Raw genomic sequence first — 17,881 nt, 5'->3', positions numbered from 1 at the left:
TGCTATGTTACGCAGTCAGATTCACACAACACTGTTTCATTCCAACAGCATACATGAAGGAAGCTAAGCAGAGCCACCAGGAGCTGTCTCCCTCCTGCAGTAAAGTCTGAGACAGGCGAGAGAGAAAAAAGCACTCCACCTTCTGTCAGCGACTGCCAAAAGGCCTCCAAGAAAAACTCAAACAGTTATATAGACACAAAGACAAACATGCCGCTGCTTCTGACTTCAAGATAGCTTCTCTTTATCTCTCGGCTCTCTGCAGACATACAGAGAGTGAAGCACGAATTTGACTGAGCTGTTGGTGAAACTGGCTCTGAGGACAGAGTGAGCACACACATGCTACATGTGCAGAACAATTTTTATTGAAGTTTATTTGAATCTAGTGGACAAGAAGACGTACTAATAAAAATAAAGGAAAAGTTGCCATTTTCAGCTTTTTAGAATATTTAAAAACAATTAAAAAAAATATTGCTGCTGAAGCTACTATTAAATAGCAGAAAGCTTAATGAACGGAGAGAACACAGTCAGTGCTGTACTGTGAGAGGCTGCAAGAACATCCTGTACATATGCTCAAAGTTCAAGTATTGTGTTAACCCATTTAATCACACTGGCAACAATTGTTGCTGTTTTAACCGCATATTACATTAACAAAATTAAACATATTGTGTGTAGGGGATGTCTAAGGAGTAAAATGCATGCACTTATTTTGCAGGGGAAAATTATTTGAGATTAAATGGGTTAATACTAATGGTTCCTCACCTTTAAATATCCTGACAGCACATGAAACAAAGGAAATCATTTCTTGGTTTTGTCCCTGTTCCTTTTCAAATTACGCCCTTTAGTGTTCTTTTGGAATCTTTTTACCGGCAGCATATTTGGAGGGAAGTCTTTTTACTGTACAAGCCTGCACTGAGATGTATGGCAGTGTGTGCACTTTGTACGGGTTGCACTGGCAAAGAAAAACTGTGCACTGCTGCACCCTGCTGGTGTTTTAAGTGTTTGCATGCTGAGCTATTTCAATCTGGCTCTGTAACACAAACTTGAAGACTGATGCTGTGGGACTCGAGTGAAACAACGAAGTCCTTACATAACTGTTATATAGACTTTTAAAGTTTTAAAGATGAGACACATTGCACGATTACATTGTGACATGGTGTTGTTCTTGTTCGTTTTGCCAAAATGTGAAATGTGCTTTGTGTAAAAATTATGTGTACGTTTAACACACAGTGCATGACTTTGGATATTTTAGGACCCAGACTTTTTTTTAGCAGTCATAGTGGGCGGGGCTGCTCATGAACCAATGGTTGCTTAAAGCCCTGCAACGTCATAGCATGACCAACCACTTCTGTCAGTCTACTTTCACTTTCCTTTGACTGTAAACGGTGGCGTTCTTTTGATCAAGCTAGGCTAGACTGACGATATGAGCAATACATCTGAAAGTATTTGGGGGTTTTTTCATCCCAGCGTCTCTTTTGCTCCCGAAGACCCCATTTGCACAGCAGGTCTGTTTCCACGTTGTTCAGATGTCATGTCGATCCAACAGGAGAACAGAAACAGGAACTATACAGTATGAGAAATGTCCAACATCCGTATTCTCTGACTTTTTCTTCTTTTCTGCAGGTGAAATCATGGATGGTTTGCTTAAGGAAATAAGAAGCAAGGACCAAGCAGCCGCCTCTGTACTGGAACGTAAGTGGCAGAGAAAATGAGAATATTTATCCTAGGGCTGTGCGATATGACCAAAATCTCATATCCCGATATAAGAATTCTATCGTCCTGATAACGATATAAATCACAAAAATGTAACATTTTCTGTGAATCTTTAACAGATGCATGAAACTATACATTTTTAGACATAAGTTAAGCCGTTTTCTTTGTGAGAATCTATAACACGGCGTGCTGCGGGGAAAAGCCTGTTCTAACGTTTGAGTCTAAGGTTTAAAGGTTTATGTGGAACATAAACAAGCGGACACGCGATGCTGTTACCGTCGTTGTTGCTAACCACAACACATAAAAACAGGCGCTTGTCCGTCTGTAGTGTGGTTATATTAAATATAAGAGAAAGAGAGAACTTTAAGAAATTAATATAGCCACTACAGTGACCATCAAAACGATGAAAAAATATTGCTGTAAACAGTTTATTTTGCGACACCACGAAACAAACGATAGCGTAAAATGAAACGATAGACGTTTTTATATCGTAATCTGATATATATCGTTATATCGAACAGCCCTAATTTATCCTACACTACTAGAGTAAATAAGATGAAAATATTTATGCAATGTAGGTAGGCTCCGTTGTTGCAACAAATGAGTATAGGTGTCAGAAACCACTGGAAACTAACAAGAAGAAAATCAACAGAACCACAAATTGAATGTTATTTCAATTCAGTTTTATTTATACAGCGCCAAATCACAACAACGAACAATAATAACTTTAATTTGTATAATCAGGAGGCTACTTGATCAATAACAGATCTGCTCTTTCAGAGGCGGATTTACGCAGTGACTCAGATCTCCAGTCACTGACTTTACAAGACCTGGGTTTGCTGTTCCCTGGAGTTAAAAATGTCAAACTGAGAAGGGATATCTTTGATATAATACACAAGCAGGTAAGCAAGCAAGCTGTGTATAACTGAGAGGAGAGGGATTCAGCTGGACGTGTGTAACCCATATAGAAAGTCAGATCTGGACAATAAACACTTTTATTTGTTTTTCTTTGTTTCAGAAATCAATTGGTGAGCTCATAGAAAAATCCAAGCACTTCATCCCACATGACTCTCTCAGGGGTAAGTACAGCCTGTTAACATTGTTGGCTCTTGCATTTGATTTGGATAGGCGGAAGAAAATAGATGGATGGATTTAGGATGTTTTGGGGAAGTTTTAAAATATCACATGCAGATTCTTATACATAACCTTAAACTTTCCATCTAGCTGCCTTAACTGAAAATGGAGTTTTGGTCGACTACCTGAAAATGTTGAAGGAAATGAAGACCCAAATGAATAAAGATTTCCTTGATCCGCATATCAATCTACTGGAGGACTTCAGGAAATCTCAACCATCGCAGGACCAGGACAAAGGTTTTTAATCCAGTTTTTTTAAGCCTAATATTAACGTGTCTTAATTTCATGAGTGCAGATTCAAAGCTTTTACAGAGGGTAGCAAACTTCAACTTAATGTAGGTAAAGCTTTTTATCTCATCCAGTCCATTTATGCTGAATATGCATAAGCCATGTCTTTGATATTGAATAGACACAATATCTGACCACAGCTCAGGCTTGTTTGCTTTTACATCTACTTTTACATGAATCCACAGAATGGAAATAACAGAGACATGAAGTCTCAGTTGACATGTCATTCTCTCAATGTAACAGACAGATTAACAGGCATCCATTTTTTTAGTCAATAATGGGCCCTTGCTGCTCCAACATGACTGCACACCAATGCACCAAGCAAAGTCCATAAAGTCATCAATTAGCCACTTTGGTGTGGAAGAACTTGACTGGTCTGCGCAGAGTTCTGACCTCAACCCGACACAACAACTTTGGGATTAATTAGAGTGGAGACTGGGAATCAGGCCTTCTCGTCAACATCAACGTCTGACTTCACAAATTCCCATGAACACTAAACCTTGTGGGTTAATTCTGAAATGATGGGCGTTTTGTGATCAGCTTGGCTAGACTGACATCACGATCAACAATATCTACAGCTAGAAGTATTTGGTTTTTTTTGTTGTTTTTTTTTTGGGGGGGGGGGGGGGGGTTTCATCCCAGCATCTTCTCTTTTGCTCCTGCAGGCCCAGCTTGTAGAGCAGGTCTGTTTCCACATTGTTCAGATGTTATGTCAATCCAACAGGAGAACAGAAACCGGAACTATACAGTATGAGAAATGTCCAACCTCCGTTTTCTCTGATTTTTTTTCTTCTTTTCTGCAGGTGAAATCATGGATATTTTGCTTAAGGAAATAAGACGCAAGGATGAAGTGGCAGCCAATAAACTGGAAGGTAAATGGCAGTTTTTTGAGAATATTTACTGTCAGAGTAAATAAGATGTAAATAGGCATAAATATATTACACTGAGTAGGCTCCATTGTTCCTCCATTATGCTGCAAACTAACAAGAAAAAAGCTAACAAAGCCATAAATTGAATTATAATTGTAATTCAACTCAGTTTTATTTATACAGCGCCAAATCACAACAACAAACAATAATAACTTTTATAATGTATAATCAGGAGACTAGTCTAAGGAGCTTGGAAAGAAAAGCGTCTGGACTTCTTTAAGTTGCTTGAAAACGTTTCACCTCTCATCCGAGAAGCTTGTTCAGTTCTAAGAGTGAAATGGCGGAGAGTCCCAGATTTAAACCCAGTGGGAGTTTCCCCCCAAAGAGGGACAAAGGACCCCCTGATGATCCTCTACCTAATCACATGAGTCAAGGTGTGAAAACGGGTGTGGGTCACAATGTGCTAGGGTTTCGGGTGAGCTCATTGTGAAACCTGGCCCCACCCTATCATGTGATTTTCTAAGGTCAGATGGTCCCGATGGCCAACAAGGTCCAGAAACTTACCCTGGATCCAGATTAAACCATAGTGTTCTTTGATGTAGTCTCTCTCTTCACTTGCATACCTACCACGGAGGCAGTGGAGACTTTCAGAAAACGACTAGAAGAAGACAGCTCCTTGGAAGTCAGGACCAACTTCACACCCGATCAGATTTGCACCCTGTTACACCTCTGCCTTACCACTTTATATTTCGAATACAATGAGGGTTTCTACAGACACCCCCGTGTCACCTATTGTAGCCAACCTTTACATGGAGGAAGTGGAAAGAAAGGCTCTTGGCTCTTTTAAAGTTAGAGTACCCAGCCACTGGTACAGATATGTAGACGACACCTGGGTCAAAATCAAAACACAAGAAGTGGAATCCTTCACAGCGCACATTAACGCCGTGGATAAAAACATCAAATTCACACAAAGGATAACTGTTTGCCTTTCCTGGACTGCGCTGTGCACACTGAAGAGAATGGCAACCTCAACATTGAAGTTTACCGGAAGCCCACACACATAGACCAGTACCTCCTCTTTGACTCCCATCACCCTCTGGAACACAAACTTGGAGAAATTAGACCCTACACCACCGGGCAGAACATGTTCCCTCTAAGCCTGAAGGGAAAAAGAAAGAACACACACATGTAAAGGAAGCACTCAAAACATGCGGGTATCCTAACTGGGCATTTATAAAGTCAGTAAAGATGCACAGAAAAGAAGATCGGACACCAGCTAGGGAGGATAAGAAAGTCAGACGCAACAACATTGTCATCCCCTATGTAGCCGGTGTATCAGAGAAACTCAGGAGAGTTTTCTCCAAGCACGACATCCCGGTGCATTTCAGACCCAGCAATACAGTCAGACAGAAACTGGTTCATCCCAAAGACAAAACTCCAAAACACAAACTTAACAATGTGGTGTATCCTGTACAGTGTAGCGAGGAATGCCCAGACCTCTACATTGGAGAGACCAAACAGCCACTTCACAAGCGCATGGCACAACACAGAAGAGCCACCTCCATGGGACAAGACTTGGCGATCCATTTGCATCTAAAGGACAAAGGTCACTCTTTCGAGGATGCCAATGTTCACATTTTGGACAGAGAGGACAGCTGGTTTGAAAGAGGAGTGAAAGAAGCCATTTATGTCCACTGTGAGCGACCATCTTCCCTTCCCAGACACCTTAACACCCACTCACACCCTGGGCCATCTGACCTCAAGAAATCACATGATAGGGTGGGGCCAGGTTTCACAATGAGCTCACCTGAAACCCTGGCACATTGTGACCCACACCCGTTTTCACACCTTGACTCATGTGATTAGGTAGAGGATCATCAGGGGGTCCTTTGTCCCTCTTTGGGGGGAAACTCCCACTGGGTTTAAATCTGGGACTCTCCGCCATTTCACTCTTAGAACTGAACAAGCTTCTCGGATGAGAGGTGAAACGTCTTCAAGCAACTTAAAAAAGTCCAGACGCTTTTCTTTCCAAGCTCCTTAGACTACAATGACCTGGAGGACTGAGAACCTTCACAGACAATCAGGAGACTACTTGATCAATAACAGATCTAATCTTTCAGAGGAAGGTTTGAGAGCTGACTCAGATCTCCAGTTACTGACTTTACAAGACCTGGGTTTGCTGTTACCTGGAGTTGAAAATGTCAAACGGATAAGGGAAATCTTTGATATAATAAACAAGCAGGTAAGCAAGCAAGCTGTGTATAACTGAGAGGAGAGAGATTCAGCTGGATGTGTGTAACCCATATAGAAAGTCAGATCTGGACAATAAACACTTTTATTTGTTTTTCTTTGTTTCAGAAACCAATTGGTGTGCTCATAGAAAAATTCAAGGACTTCATCCCACATGAATCTTTCAGGGGTAAGTACAGCCTGCTAACATTGTTGGCTCTTGCATTTGATTGATTTGGATAAGTTAGCCCTGCGACAGACTGGTGACCTGTCCAGGGTGTACCCCGCCTTTCGCCCTATGACAGCTGGGATAGGCTCCAGCGCCCCCCGCGACCCTGAAAAGGATAAGCGGAAGCGAATGGATGGATGGATGGATGGAAGAAAATAGATGGATGGATTTAGGATGTTTTGGGGAAGTTTTAAAATATCACATGCATATTCTTATACATAACCTTAAACTTTCCATCCAGCTGCCTTAACTGAAAATGGAGTTTTGGTTGACTACCTGAAAATGTTGAAGGAAATGAAGATCCAATTGAATAAAGTGCAAGATTTCCTTGATGCACATATCAATCTACTGGAGGACCTCAGGAAATCTCAACCATTGCAGAACCAGGACAAAGGTTTTTAATCCAGTTTTCTATCTGATCCAGTCCATTTATGCTGAATATTTATAAGCCATGTCTTTGGTATTGAATAGACATAATATCTGACCACGGCTCAATCTTCTTTGCTTTTACATCTATTTTTACATGAATCCATAGAATTTAAATAACAGAGTCTCAAATAACATGTCATTCTGCCCATGCCATGCTCAGAGCAGTCTGTGTACAAAAAGTGTTAAATTTTGTACATGAAACAAACACATGGAACAGGTAAAGTCTGTCAAAATTCTACTATGTTGCCATTCACAAGATATATTCTCAGAAACCCCTTACATATAGTATATAACTATGGTATATGACTATATGGTAAATTAGAACTAGAGTACAGTTAAGATTTTTACATACATTCATAAGATTTTTTTTAAATTTCTTGTAAATGCGTTATTGCCAATGTACTCAACAGGTTATTTGTCAAGTGGTCCAGTGAAGCGCCACAATAGCCAAACCAGTGACCCTCCACAAATGCAACAAGGTAAATCTCACCTTGTTTTTCTTTGCACTCCAGTAAAATTTAACACAGGCTATTGTTACATTTTAATGCTGTTTTACATGAAGGTTTATTAGATACAATTACCAGTAGTGCAATGTTGTCCCCACCAAGGTAAATTTAGCTCTTCACCAGGTGTTAAGGTCAGTGTTGGGAAGGTTACTTTTAAAATGTATTCCACTACAGATCACAGAATACATGCCCCAAAATGTATTTTGTAACGTATTCCGTTACATTACTCAATGAGAGTAATGTATTCTGAATACTTTGGATTACATAATATATTATCATGATTTTTACAACTACATGAATGTACTATTGCTGTGTGATTTATTACTATTACTGAAGGCTACTCACCTTACCAATACCAACTAGATTTTTAAATCTTAATATAAAATGAGTAACAGTAGGGTGGACATTTTGCAGCAATCGCGTGGTTATAGTGGGCGGGGCTGCGCATGTACTCCAATAACCAATGCTGGATCACAGCATGACCAAACTGTTCAGTCAGTCTACTTTCACTTTTTGTTGACCGTAAACGGTGGGTGTTTTTTTGATGAAGCTAGAATAGACTGACAGTACAATGCAAATATCTACATCTAACAGTATTGGGGGGTTTTCATCCCAGCATCTTCTCTTTTGCTCCTGCAGGCCCAGCTTGCACAGCAGGTCTGTTTCCATGTTGTTTAGATGTCATGCCGATCCAATAGGATAACAGCAACAAAAATTTCCAACCTCTGTTTTCTCTGATTTTTTTCTTCTCTTCTGCAGAGGAAAACGTTTGTGTGTGTACATCAGTATAATCGGTATACTAGGAAATCGTGCATTGACAAAAGTTCCCCTTTGCTTGGAATGCAAAGTGCGTTAAATGCGTTAATTTTTTAACACGTTGTTATTTTTATTTTTTTTCAAATTAATAAATCGCAATTAACGTGTTAAATTCCCACCCCTAATTCATATATATATGTATATATAGTTACAGTAAGTAGGCCCCTTGTTGCAACAATTGAGTATAGGTGTCAGAAACACCTGGACTACCTTATACCGCAAACTAATAATAATTTAAAAAAAAAAAACCCACAAAAGTAATTATAATGAAATGATTTGTATAATCAGCCTAATCTTAACGTGTCGTAAGTTCATGAGTGTAGATTCAACAGTCATCCATTTCTTTAGTCAGTAATTCAAACACTGCTGGCTTTTCATTTAGTTGATTTTATGTATTTCTCACTGGTTAGAATTAAAAGTAAAAGTGCAAACATTTGTGTAATTTTATCTGATTTAAGTTCCTGCCACAAAATCCGCTGGTGTAGCAGTCTGCTTCAAGTGTTAAATCTTGCACATGAATCACAAACACATGGAAAAGGTCAAGTCAGTTGAAATTCTGCTATGTTGTCATTCACAGGATAGATTTTCAGAAACCCCTTACATATAGTATAAAACTATAGTATATGACGATATATATTATTACTTAAGTACAGTTAAGATTTTTACATACATTCATAAGATTTTTTTTAATTTCTTGTAAATGCGTTATGCCAATGTACTCAACAGGTTATTTGTCAAGTGGTCCAGTGAAGCGCCACAATAGCCAAACCAGTGACCCTCCACAAATGCAACAAGGTAAATCTCACCTTGTTTTTCTTTGCACTCCAGTAAAATTTAACACAGGCTATTGTTACATTTTAATGCTGTTTTACATGAAGGTTTATTAGATACAATTACCAGTAGTGCAATGTTGTCCCCACCAAGGTAAATTTAGCTCTTCACCAGGTGTTAAGGTCAGTGTTGGGAAGGTTACTTTTAAAATGTATTCCACTACAGATCACAGAATACATGCCCCAAAATGTATTTTGTAACGTATTCCGTTACATTACTCAATGAGAGTAATGTATTCTGAATACTTTGGATTACATAATATATTATCATGATTTTTACAACTACATGAATGTACTATTGCTGTGTGATTTATTACTATTACTGAAGGCTACTCACCTTACCAATACCAACTAGATTTTTAAATCTTAATATAAAATGAGTAACAGTAGGGTGGACATTTTGCAGCAATCGCGTGGTTATAGTGGGCGGGGCTGCGCATGTACTCCAATAACCAATGCTGGATCACAGCATGACCAAACTGTTCAGTCAGTCTACTTTCACTTTTTGTTGACCGTAAACGGTGGGTGTTTTTTTGATGAAGCTAGAATAGACTGACAGTACAATGCAAATATCTACATCTAACAGTATTGGGGGGTTTTTCATCCCAGCATCTTCTCTTTTGCTCCTGCAGGCCCAGCTTGCACAGCAGGTCTGTTTCCATGTTGTTTAGATGTCATGCCGATCCAATAGGATAACAGCAACAAAAATTTCCAACCTCTGTTTTCTCTGATTTTTTTCTTCTCTTCTGCAGAGGAAAACGTTTGTGTGTGTACATCAGTATAATCGGTATACTAGGAAATCGTGCATTGACAAAAGTTCCCCTTTGCTTGGAATGCAAAGTGCGTTAAATGCGTTAATTTTTTAACACGTTGTTATTTTTATTTTTTTTCAAATTAATAAATCGCAATTAACGTGTTAAATTCCCACCCCTAATTCATATATATATGTATATATAGTTACAGTAAGTAGGCCCCTTGTTGCAACAATTGAGTATAGGTGTCAGAAACACCTGGACTACCTTATACCGCAAACTAATAATAATTAAAAAAAAAAAAACCCACAAAAGTAATTATAATGAAATGATTTGTATAATCAGCCTAATCTTAACGTGTCGTAAGTTCATGAGTGTAGATTCAACAGGCATCCATTTCTTTAGTCAGTAATTCAAACACTGCTGGCTTTTCATTTAGTTGATTTTATGTATTTCTCACTGGTTAGAATTAAAAGTAAAAGTGCAAACATTTGTGTAATTTTATCTGATTTAAGTTCCTGCCACAAAATCCGCTGGTGTAGCAGTCTGCTTCAAGTGTTAAATCTTGCACATGAATCACAAACACATGGAAAAGGTCAAGTCAGTCGAAATTCTGCTATGTTGTCATTCACAGGATAGATTTTCAGAAACCCCTTACATATAGTATAAAACTATAGTATATGACGATATATATTATTACTTAAGTACAGTTAAGATTTTTACATACATTCATAAGATTTTTTTTAATTTCTTGTAAATGCGTTATGCCAATGTACTCAACAGGTTATTTGTCAAGTGGTCCAGTGAAGCGCCACAATAGCCAAACCAGTGACCCTCCACAAATGCAACAAGGTAAATCTCACCTTGTTTTTCTTTGCACTCCAGTAAAATTTAACACAGGCTATTGTTACATTTTAATGCTGTTTTACATGAAGGTTTATTAGATACAATTACCAGTAGTGCAATGTTGTCCCCACCAAGGTAAATTTAGCTCTTCACCAGGTGTTAAGGTCAGTGTTGGGAAGGTTACTTTTAAAATGTATTCCACTACAGATCACAGAATACATGCCCCAAAATGTATTTTGTAACGTATTCCGTTACATTACTCAATGAGAGTAATGTATTCTGAATACTTTGGATTACATAATATATTATCATGATTTTTACAACTACATGAATGTACTATTGCTGTGTGATTTATTACTATTACTGAAGGCTACTCACCTTACCAATACCAACTAGATTTTTAAATCTTAATATAAAATGAGTAACAGTAGGGTGGACATTTTGCAGCAATCGCGTGGTTATAGTGGGCGGGGCTGCGCATGTACTCCAATAACCAATGCTGGATCACAGCATGACCAAACTGTTCAGTCAGTCTACTTTCACTTTTTGTTGACCGTAAACGGTGGGTGTTTTTTTGATGAAGCTAGAATAGACTGACAGTACAATGCAAATATCTACATCTAACAGTATTGGGGGTTTTTCATCCCAGCATCTTCTCTTTTGCTCCTGCAGGCCCAGCTTGCACAGCAGGTCTGTTTCCATGTTGTTTAGATGTCATGCCGATCCAATAGGATAACAGCAACAAAAATTTCCAACCTCTGTTTTCTCTGATTTTTTTCTTCTCTTCTGCAGAGGAAAACGTTTGTGTGTGTACATCAGTATAATCGGTATACTAGGAAATCGTGCATTGACAAAAGTTCCCCTTTGCTTGGAATGCAAAGTGCGTTAAATGCGTTAATTTTTTAACACGTTATTTTTATTTTTTTTCAAATTAATAAATCGCAATTAACGTGTTAAATTCCCACCCCTAATTCATATATATATGTATATATAGTTACAGTAAGTAGGCCCCTTGTTGCAACAATTGAGTATAGGTGTCAGAAACACCTGGACTACCTTATGCCGCAAACTAATAATAATTAAAAAAAAAACCCACAAAAGTAATTATAATGAAATGATTTGTATAATCAGCCTAATCTTAACATGTCGTAAGTTCATGAGTGTAGATTCAACAGGCATCCATTTCTTTAGTCAGTAATTCAAACACTGCTGGCTTTTCATTTAGTTGATTTTATGTATTTCTCACTGGTTAGAATTAAAAGTAAAAGTGCAAACATTTGTGTAATTTTATCTGATTTAAGTTCCTGCCACAAAATCCGCTGGTGTAGCAGTCTGCTTCAAGTGTTAAATCTTGCACATGAATCACAAACACATGGAAAAGGTCAAGTCAGTCGAAATTCTGCTATGTTGTCATTCACAGGATAGATTTTCAGAAACCCCTTACATATAGTATAAAACTATAGTATATGACGATATATATTATTACTTAAGTACAGTTAAGATTTTTACATACATTCATAAGTTTTATTTTTTATTTCTTGTAAATGTGTTATGCCCTTGTACTCAACAGGTTCTTCGTCAAGTAGTGAGAATAGCCAAACTAGTGACCTTCCAGAAATACAACAAGGTAAATTTCACCTTCTTTTACTTACAGTCTAGTGACACACAGACACATGCATATGGAGCTATGTATGGCTATTGTTAAATAGCCATACATAGCTACATAGCTGTTTTACATCAATATTTGTTAGATACAAGTACCAGTAGTGCAAATCGGTTCTCACGCTCTCCTTCTTTCAAGCGTGACCATCCACATAAAAGACAAGGTAAATTTAGCTCTTCACTGTTAAAATGTAAGGTTGTATTATTGACCAGGTTTTAAGGTTTCCAACTCCAGGCAATATTCAATATTCACTTATTATATGTTAAAAAAAACCTCAGAAATCTAACTTAATACACTGTTATACACACTATATTGCCAGAGGTAATCACCCATCCAGATGATTGAATTCAGGTGTTCTAATCACTTCCATGGTCACAGGTGTATAAAATTAAGCACCTAGCCATGCAGACTGCTTCTACAGACAATTCTGAAAGAATAGTTTACTCTCAGGAGCTCTGTGAATTCCAGCATGGTGTCGTGAAAAAAACACCAGCTGTCTGACAAGTGCAGTTGTAAAATTTTCTTGCTGCTAAATATTTCACAATCAACTCTCAGTGACTGAAAATGATTGGGAATGACAGCAACTCAGCCACCAAGTGGTAGGCCACGTAAAATCACAGAGCGGATTTAGCGGAGGCACATAATCCGTAGAGTCATGGTATGGTTATCCATAGCCAAGATGCTAGATCCAAGCTTTATTTCAATAAGTCCAAGGTGTTGGATGCAGTGGTGTAAAACACGACATTACTGAAGCATTTGAGACGTGTTCTCTCGAGTGACGAATCACACGTCTTTGTCTGGCAATCTGATTGATGAGTCTGGGTTTGGCAATTGCCAGGAAAACAGTACTTGTCTGACAGCATTGTGCCAAGTGCAAAGTTTGGTGGAAGGGGGATCATAGTTTGCTATGGGGCATGGTGTTTCAGGAATTGGGCTCGGCCCCTTAATGCTTTAGCAAACCAAGACATTTTGAAATATTTCATTCTCCCAACTTTGTGGGAACAGTTTGGAGATGCCCCCTTTCTATTCCAACATAGAAGGAACATGACTGAAATTGACTGGCCTGGACAGAATCCTGACCTCAACCTAACAGGACATCATTCGGTTGAATTAAAGCAGAGATTGCGAGCCAGGGCCTCTCGTCAACATCAATGTCTGACCTCACAAATGTGCTTCTGGAAGAATGCTCAAAAACTCCCATAAACACTCCTAAACGTTGTGGAAAGCCTTCCGAGAAGAGTTAGAAACTGTTATAGCTGAAAACAATGGGCTGGCATCATATTAAACCATATAGATTAAGAATGGTATGCCACTTAAGTTCATATGTGTGTAAAAGCAGACAAGCAAATACCTTTGGCAGTACAGTGTATCAAATGATATTTTGTTCCACTCTAAAAAATTGTATTGAAAAATAAACCCTAAAATTTCAGCTGCATGTTGTATAGTTACCTGAGCACATATATTTTCGAGAATGCTTAACATTTTTATATTTGCATTTAGATGATCTAAAACACTATGTTTAAAACCTGTTCAACTCAAAACTTTATATATAAAAGACTCAGACAGCTCTGTTAATCATTCTAGTAATGTTTTGAAATTTAAGCAAGAATTTTTTGTGCTATATTAATAAATTGATTTCACTCATTGAAGCAAAGTCTTTTATTTCATTTATCATGAATCACTGTATTCCAGGAAGTTTAATTTGATTCTCCTGTGAATTTAACTTGCTCTTTATTTGTAATTTTTTGTATTATTTCTATAGCCACACTGAAGTACAAGATGGTGATAAGTGGAAAAACCTTTAATGCCCATCAACAGATACTGGAAAAAGTAAAGGCTTTAAGTGAGGATCCAGATTTGAATTTGATCGAACAGGAAGACAGCAATCAGGATTGCCAGGCCATTATTGTCTTCTGTCCCATTGTTTCACGTATGGGGACAGATATTGGTGCAGCCATGACGCAAGTCAAAGGTAAGGGAAAGAATTAAATTAGTCATCCATTCAAAAAATTGCAGTTGTTTTTTATGAGACATTTTTGGGTTTGAGAATACGACCTGAAAGTAACTCATAATAATGATGAGCTTTTAAAAGCATCAGGAATAGCATGAATTTTGTCTAATGTTTCTATAGTATAAGAAAATCTGTGGCCATTAAATTTTTTTTCTTTTAATACTTTTCCACTGTTATGTTATGTTCTCGTAATCCGTCTCCTCTTTTTTGCTCTCTGTAGGTTCTCAGCCTGTCATTCTGGTTTTGATGCATCACGCACATGAACCCAAGCATGTAACTTTAATGAAAACATGGGATGGCGTTTCTAATGTTGTGTTACTAGTCCATGTTTTCTACCATGAGACAGTGCATGGATTGTTGCAGTGTCAGCAAAATAACAGTGCCATTTCTGAAATTCGAAAGGCATTACTGCAGCACGCAGATATCCAGACAATTAAAGATACAAGTGGAAAGACACATGTAGCTGCTAAAAGTAGTAATAGTGGTGGTGCATTAATGAGAATTCAATCCCTTTTTGGATTTTCATAGTGTAAAGTCAGATATCACAAGTCAAAGAAACTGTAAATATGTCCCATGCATTACTCTTTTGTAATCCACTTTTTTTGCACTGTATCACTTGAGTAGTGCAGATTGCTCTGACCATTTGCATAGGATTTAAGGATTTTATGGTTTTGATCATGCAAAATAATTATTTTGTGCATTGTGAAACAAAAGGGCAGCACAGAATCGTCTTTGTGACCTTTATTTCAGTACTTTAAGCTATTTCAGCTGTAAGGGTAGTTGCTGAGTCAACAGGTGTGATCATGAAGTGTCAAAGAAGAGGTCAGAGACACAGTATATGGGTGTAGATAGCCATAAAACTACTTTCAACTGTACCAACTGCTGTTTATCTCTAAAAAAACCCAAAACTGACAGTTACAGCTATATGTACACAGTGACATCGTAAGTCCTTTGATCATTAAGATAAATAATAAATATATTTATATCAAAGTCAAATATATTGTGATTAGTTTCACGGTTGCTATGTAAATCTGCAAGTTATTTTCATCTTTCAGAAAAAAAAAATCAAGCCAATGTTTAAAATTGTGAATAAAAATGTTAAAAAAACATCTGTTGTCTTCTTTTTCTTTTTTCCTTTTTAAAAAAAAAAAAAAAATTGAGGGGTCCTGAACAGTTCAAAACACCAGTGTATTTACAGTATAATTTAGCCTAGTTCAGCTAATATTTCTGCTGTTATTTTCTATATTCTTGACTTTTATTCACTAAGAAAGACTAAAGAGTGCAAAGACCACATATTCAATGATAAGCCACTTTATAGATGTATACATTATATTCATAGAAAATGAAAAATTGTGTGTGACAAACTTCTTTTTTTTTTTTTTGGCTGGTGTAAAGTTTGTCATCTAAATAAAAATGAACTAACATAAACTGCGCTGTATTCTAGTATTTGACGGAATAATTACGTTTAATCCGGTCCTTTGATTTGCTAGCAACGCCAAATTAATGTCACATAAATGACGTGTTATTAATTCTTTAGATTAGCACTGTGGTACTTAAACTGTGTTTTGAGGCCCCCTGGGGCGTAGAGCTTCTGCAGAAAGGCATTCGTGAAAGGGAAATTTACGGTGGAAAGAAATAGTAAATATGAAGTTAAACTAAGCTGGATGAATACGATTGTGTCTTTAGTGTCTTTGTTTTCCTAAATGGAGAGGACATATAACTTGTACTTTTATTTTGAAAATGTTTGTTTTATTTTATTTTTCTAGACCGGAAGTTTGATATTGTTTACAAATGAATGCTTCCGGTAGGTCCTGCTAGTTAACTAGCGCGTTGGCATGAATATTATTTTGTGTTATTTACCTTACCAGTTTTGATACAAACACTACCACCTGCGTGCTTTTTGCGCCAGCTCGATATAAAAAAGTAAGAAAAATGTGCGCGTATTTCGTTTAGTTTGATAAACAGTAGCACAGCTCCGTTAGAGAGAGTTAGCTAACAGTTGTATAGCTCAGCAGATGTTCTGCAGCATGGCTCTGATATATTTCAACAGGTGTTGTAAATGGAGGTAAAGTCAGTCTTTTGAGTTTCATAAGAAGCTGCAGACTTGTGGGTTTGTTTGTTTTTTGTGGTAGTTGCAATGTTGTTCTCTGTGATGCCTACTTCATACATTTCTCTGTTTAAAAATCTAAAAGTTTATATCTAAAATTGAACAGACTTGTGTGTTATGATCTTCAGCCGTGTGATATTGAGCCTCGGGTCTAAGCGTTCACAAAGCGCGTGTTTACATAGGATATGTGCTGTTAATGAAGTGCTGCTTAGGAGTCAGCATTCAGTATCTGTCAGTCATTGCCAACGAGCTCTTCGCCTCAAGCCGCCTGCACAGCGGTTCAGATTTCAGGTAATGAAGAGAAAAATCAAGCTGGCTGCAGAAAGTGTAACCTGGAAATGATACATGGCCTCTCTGTTTTAGGTGACAGCACCGTCCTATCATCATCTGCTCACCGTGTGTGATATGCAGCCAGCCAGCATCTCCTACGGAAGAGACACAACTGCAGTTGCATCAGATGAGGATGATGAGGGTGATGAAAATCTGGCAGGAAAGGAGGTCGGAGAAGAGCACAAGGACCTGAGAGAGATGGTGATGACTTCAGCCCAGACAGGGGCAGTCAGCATGGAGGTCCAGGAAAGTCCTGCAGATCCTGAAGCTGCCTCGGTGTCCAGTAAGTTAAATGGCTGAAACTGTCATACAATACTGACTAATCTTTGGTTTAATTGGGGAATAGATTCACTTTTTTGTTGGCTTCCTGGTACCACATAATTTGAAATCTGTGTTTTATTTAGCAAAGCAATATTTATCAAATGTGAGTGTGGACAACAATAGACTAGTAAACATGACTGCCACGTGTCCTTGCATGATTGAATTTAAATGAAAAAAGTTTCATAACTGCTTTTTAAAATTTTATGAGGTGACCAAACGTAACTTTAAGTTTTTGCCAGAAACTCTTAAGCTTATGGCTTAACACGTTTTATAATGCGGTTCTGCCTGAGTCAAAGTCCAGATGCAATTTAGATGACGACTCGTACAGTAGGGCTGCTCGATTATGGCAAAAATGATAATCACGATTATTTTCACTGAAATTGAGATCACGATTATTTGACGATATTTATTTAACCCTTTAAGACCTACTATAGAACCAAGTCCACCAGAGCTTATATTATTTTTTTTACATGCTGTAGTGCCATTTGTGGGAGCATTTCAAGTTGCTATACATCAATACAACTGTTATAGCCCATATTTTAATAATATGTATGCATTAAGTCCATAGTAATTACATAAATTGCAAAAAAGTGCAATAAACTACAAAAAAAATTGAAAATCGCTTTTGTTTTGTTTACATATATTTCTACTTGGAGAAATTTAAGAGGCTTATCCCTCAAAACTTTAAATACAATAAAGTTGCAAAAAATAGTTTACAACAACAGGAAATTTATTTTGAGTGTCTTCATAGTTTTATTTTGGAGAAACAGCAATTTTTATATACTGCAGGAAAAACCAAAAACAATCCTAT

At 37.6% G+C, this 17,881-nt stretch overlaps 2 protein-coding genes and 1 pseudogene across 6 annotated transcripts in view; all 3 read left to right on the top strand.

Annotated features, from left to right (window-relative positions):
• Positions 1 to 1,343: 1,343 nt before the first annotated feature.
• On the top strand, positions 1,344 to 15,453 carry LOC146557621 (uncharacterized). Of its 3 annotated transcripts, XM_085247535.1 has the most exons (15): positions 1,344 to 1,502; positions 1,621 to 1,689; positions 2,491 to 2,612; positions 2,729 to 2,789; positions 2,935 to 3,081; positions 3,936 to 4,004; positions 6,122 to 6,243; positions 6,360 to 6,420; positions 6,701 to 6,853; positions 7,299 to 7,367; positions 8,937 to 9,005; positions 10,576 to 10,644; positions 12,209 to 12,265; positions 14,064 to 14,273; positions 14,533 to 15,452. In XM_085247535.1, the coding sequence occupies exons 1-15, from the start codon at positions 1,421 to 1,423 to the stop codon at positions 14,838 to 14,840; spliced, it is 1,668 nt and encodes a 555-aa protein (XP_085103661.1). In that variant the 5' UTR covers positions 1,344 to 1,420; the 3' UTR covers positions 14,841 to 15,452. The 3 variants fall into 3 exon arrangements, with proteins under 3 accessions (XP_085103661.1, XP_085103663.1, XP_085103662.1); XM_085247537.1 differs by lacking the exon at positions 10,576 to 10,644 and having other exon boundaries at positions 14,533 to 15,453; XM_085247536.1 differs by lacking the exon at positions 8,937 to 9,005.
• LOC146557622 (uncharacterized) lies at positions 4,540 to 5,867 on the top strand (annotated as a pseudogene).
• Positions 15,454 to 15,912: 459 nt separating the features above from the next.
• akap7 (A kinase (PRKA) anchor protein 7) overlaps positions 15,913 to 17,881 on the top strand; it is a 47,598-nt gene continuing 45,629 nt past the window's right edge. For 2 of the 3 annotated variants that reach the window (XM_085246345.1, XM_085246344.1), the window contains exons 1-2: positions 15,915 to 16,710; positions 16,783 to 17,032. In XM_085246345.1, coding sequence (XP_085102471.1) covers positions 16,537 to 16,710; positions 16,783 to 17,032 — 424 coding nt within the window. In that variant the 5' untranslated portion in view covers positions 15,915 to 16,536. Of the gene's footprint in view, positions 16,711 to 16,782; positions 17,033 to 17,881 lie in introns of all 3 variants that reach the window. The other variant, XM_085246346.1, reaches the window with a different exon arrangement.

The sequence above is a fragment of the Mchenga conophoros genome, linkage group LG15, assembly GCF_057382185.1.
Source record: "Mchenga conophoros isolate Kocher_MC1m ecotype Shallow Benthic linkage group LG15, M_conophoros_male_GT1.1, whole genome shotgun sequence".
Classification (NCBI taxonomy): Eukaryota; Metazoa; Chordata; class Actinopteri; order Cichliformes; family Cichlidae; genus Mchenga; species Mchenga conophoros.
Note: the sequence above shows the minus strand (reverse complement) of the source record. Positions and strands in the feature narration are given on the sequence as shown.

Excerpts from the sequence above, each read along its gene's own strand:
- LOC146557621 (XM_085247535.1), top strand. The coding sequence starts at position 1,421 with ATGAGCAATACATCTGAAAGTATTTGGGGGTTTTTTCATCCCAGCGTC. Across the intron at positions 1,503-1,620 it reads AGACCCCATTTGCACAGCAG|GTGAAATCATGGATGGTTTG; the intron begins GTCTGTTTCCAC and ends TCTTTTCTGCAG. Across the intron at positions 2,613-2,728 it reads TTGATATAATACACAAGCAG|AAATCAATTGGTGAGCTCAT; the intron begins GTAAGCAAGCAA and ends TCTTTGTTTCAG.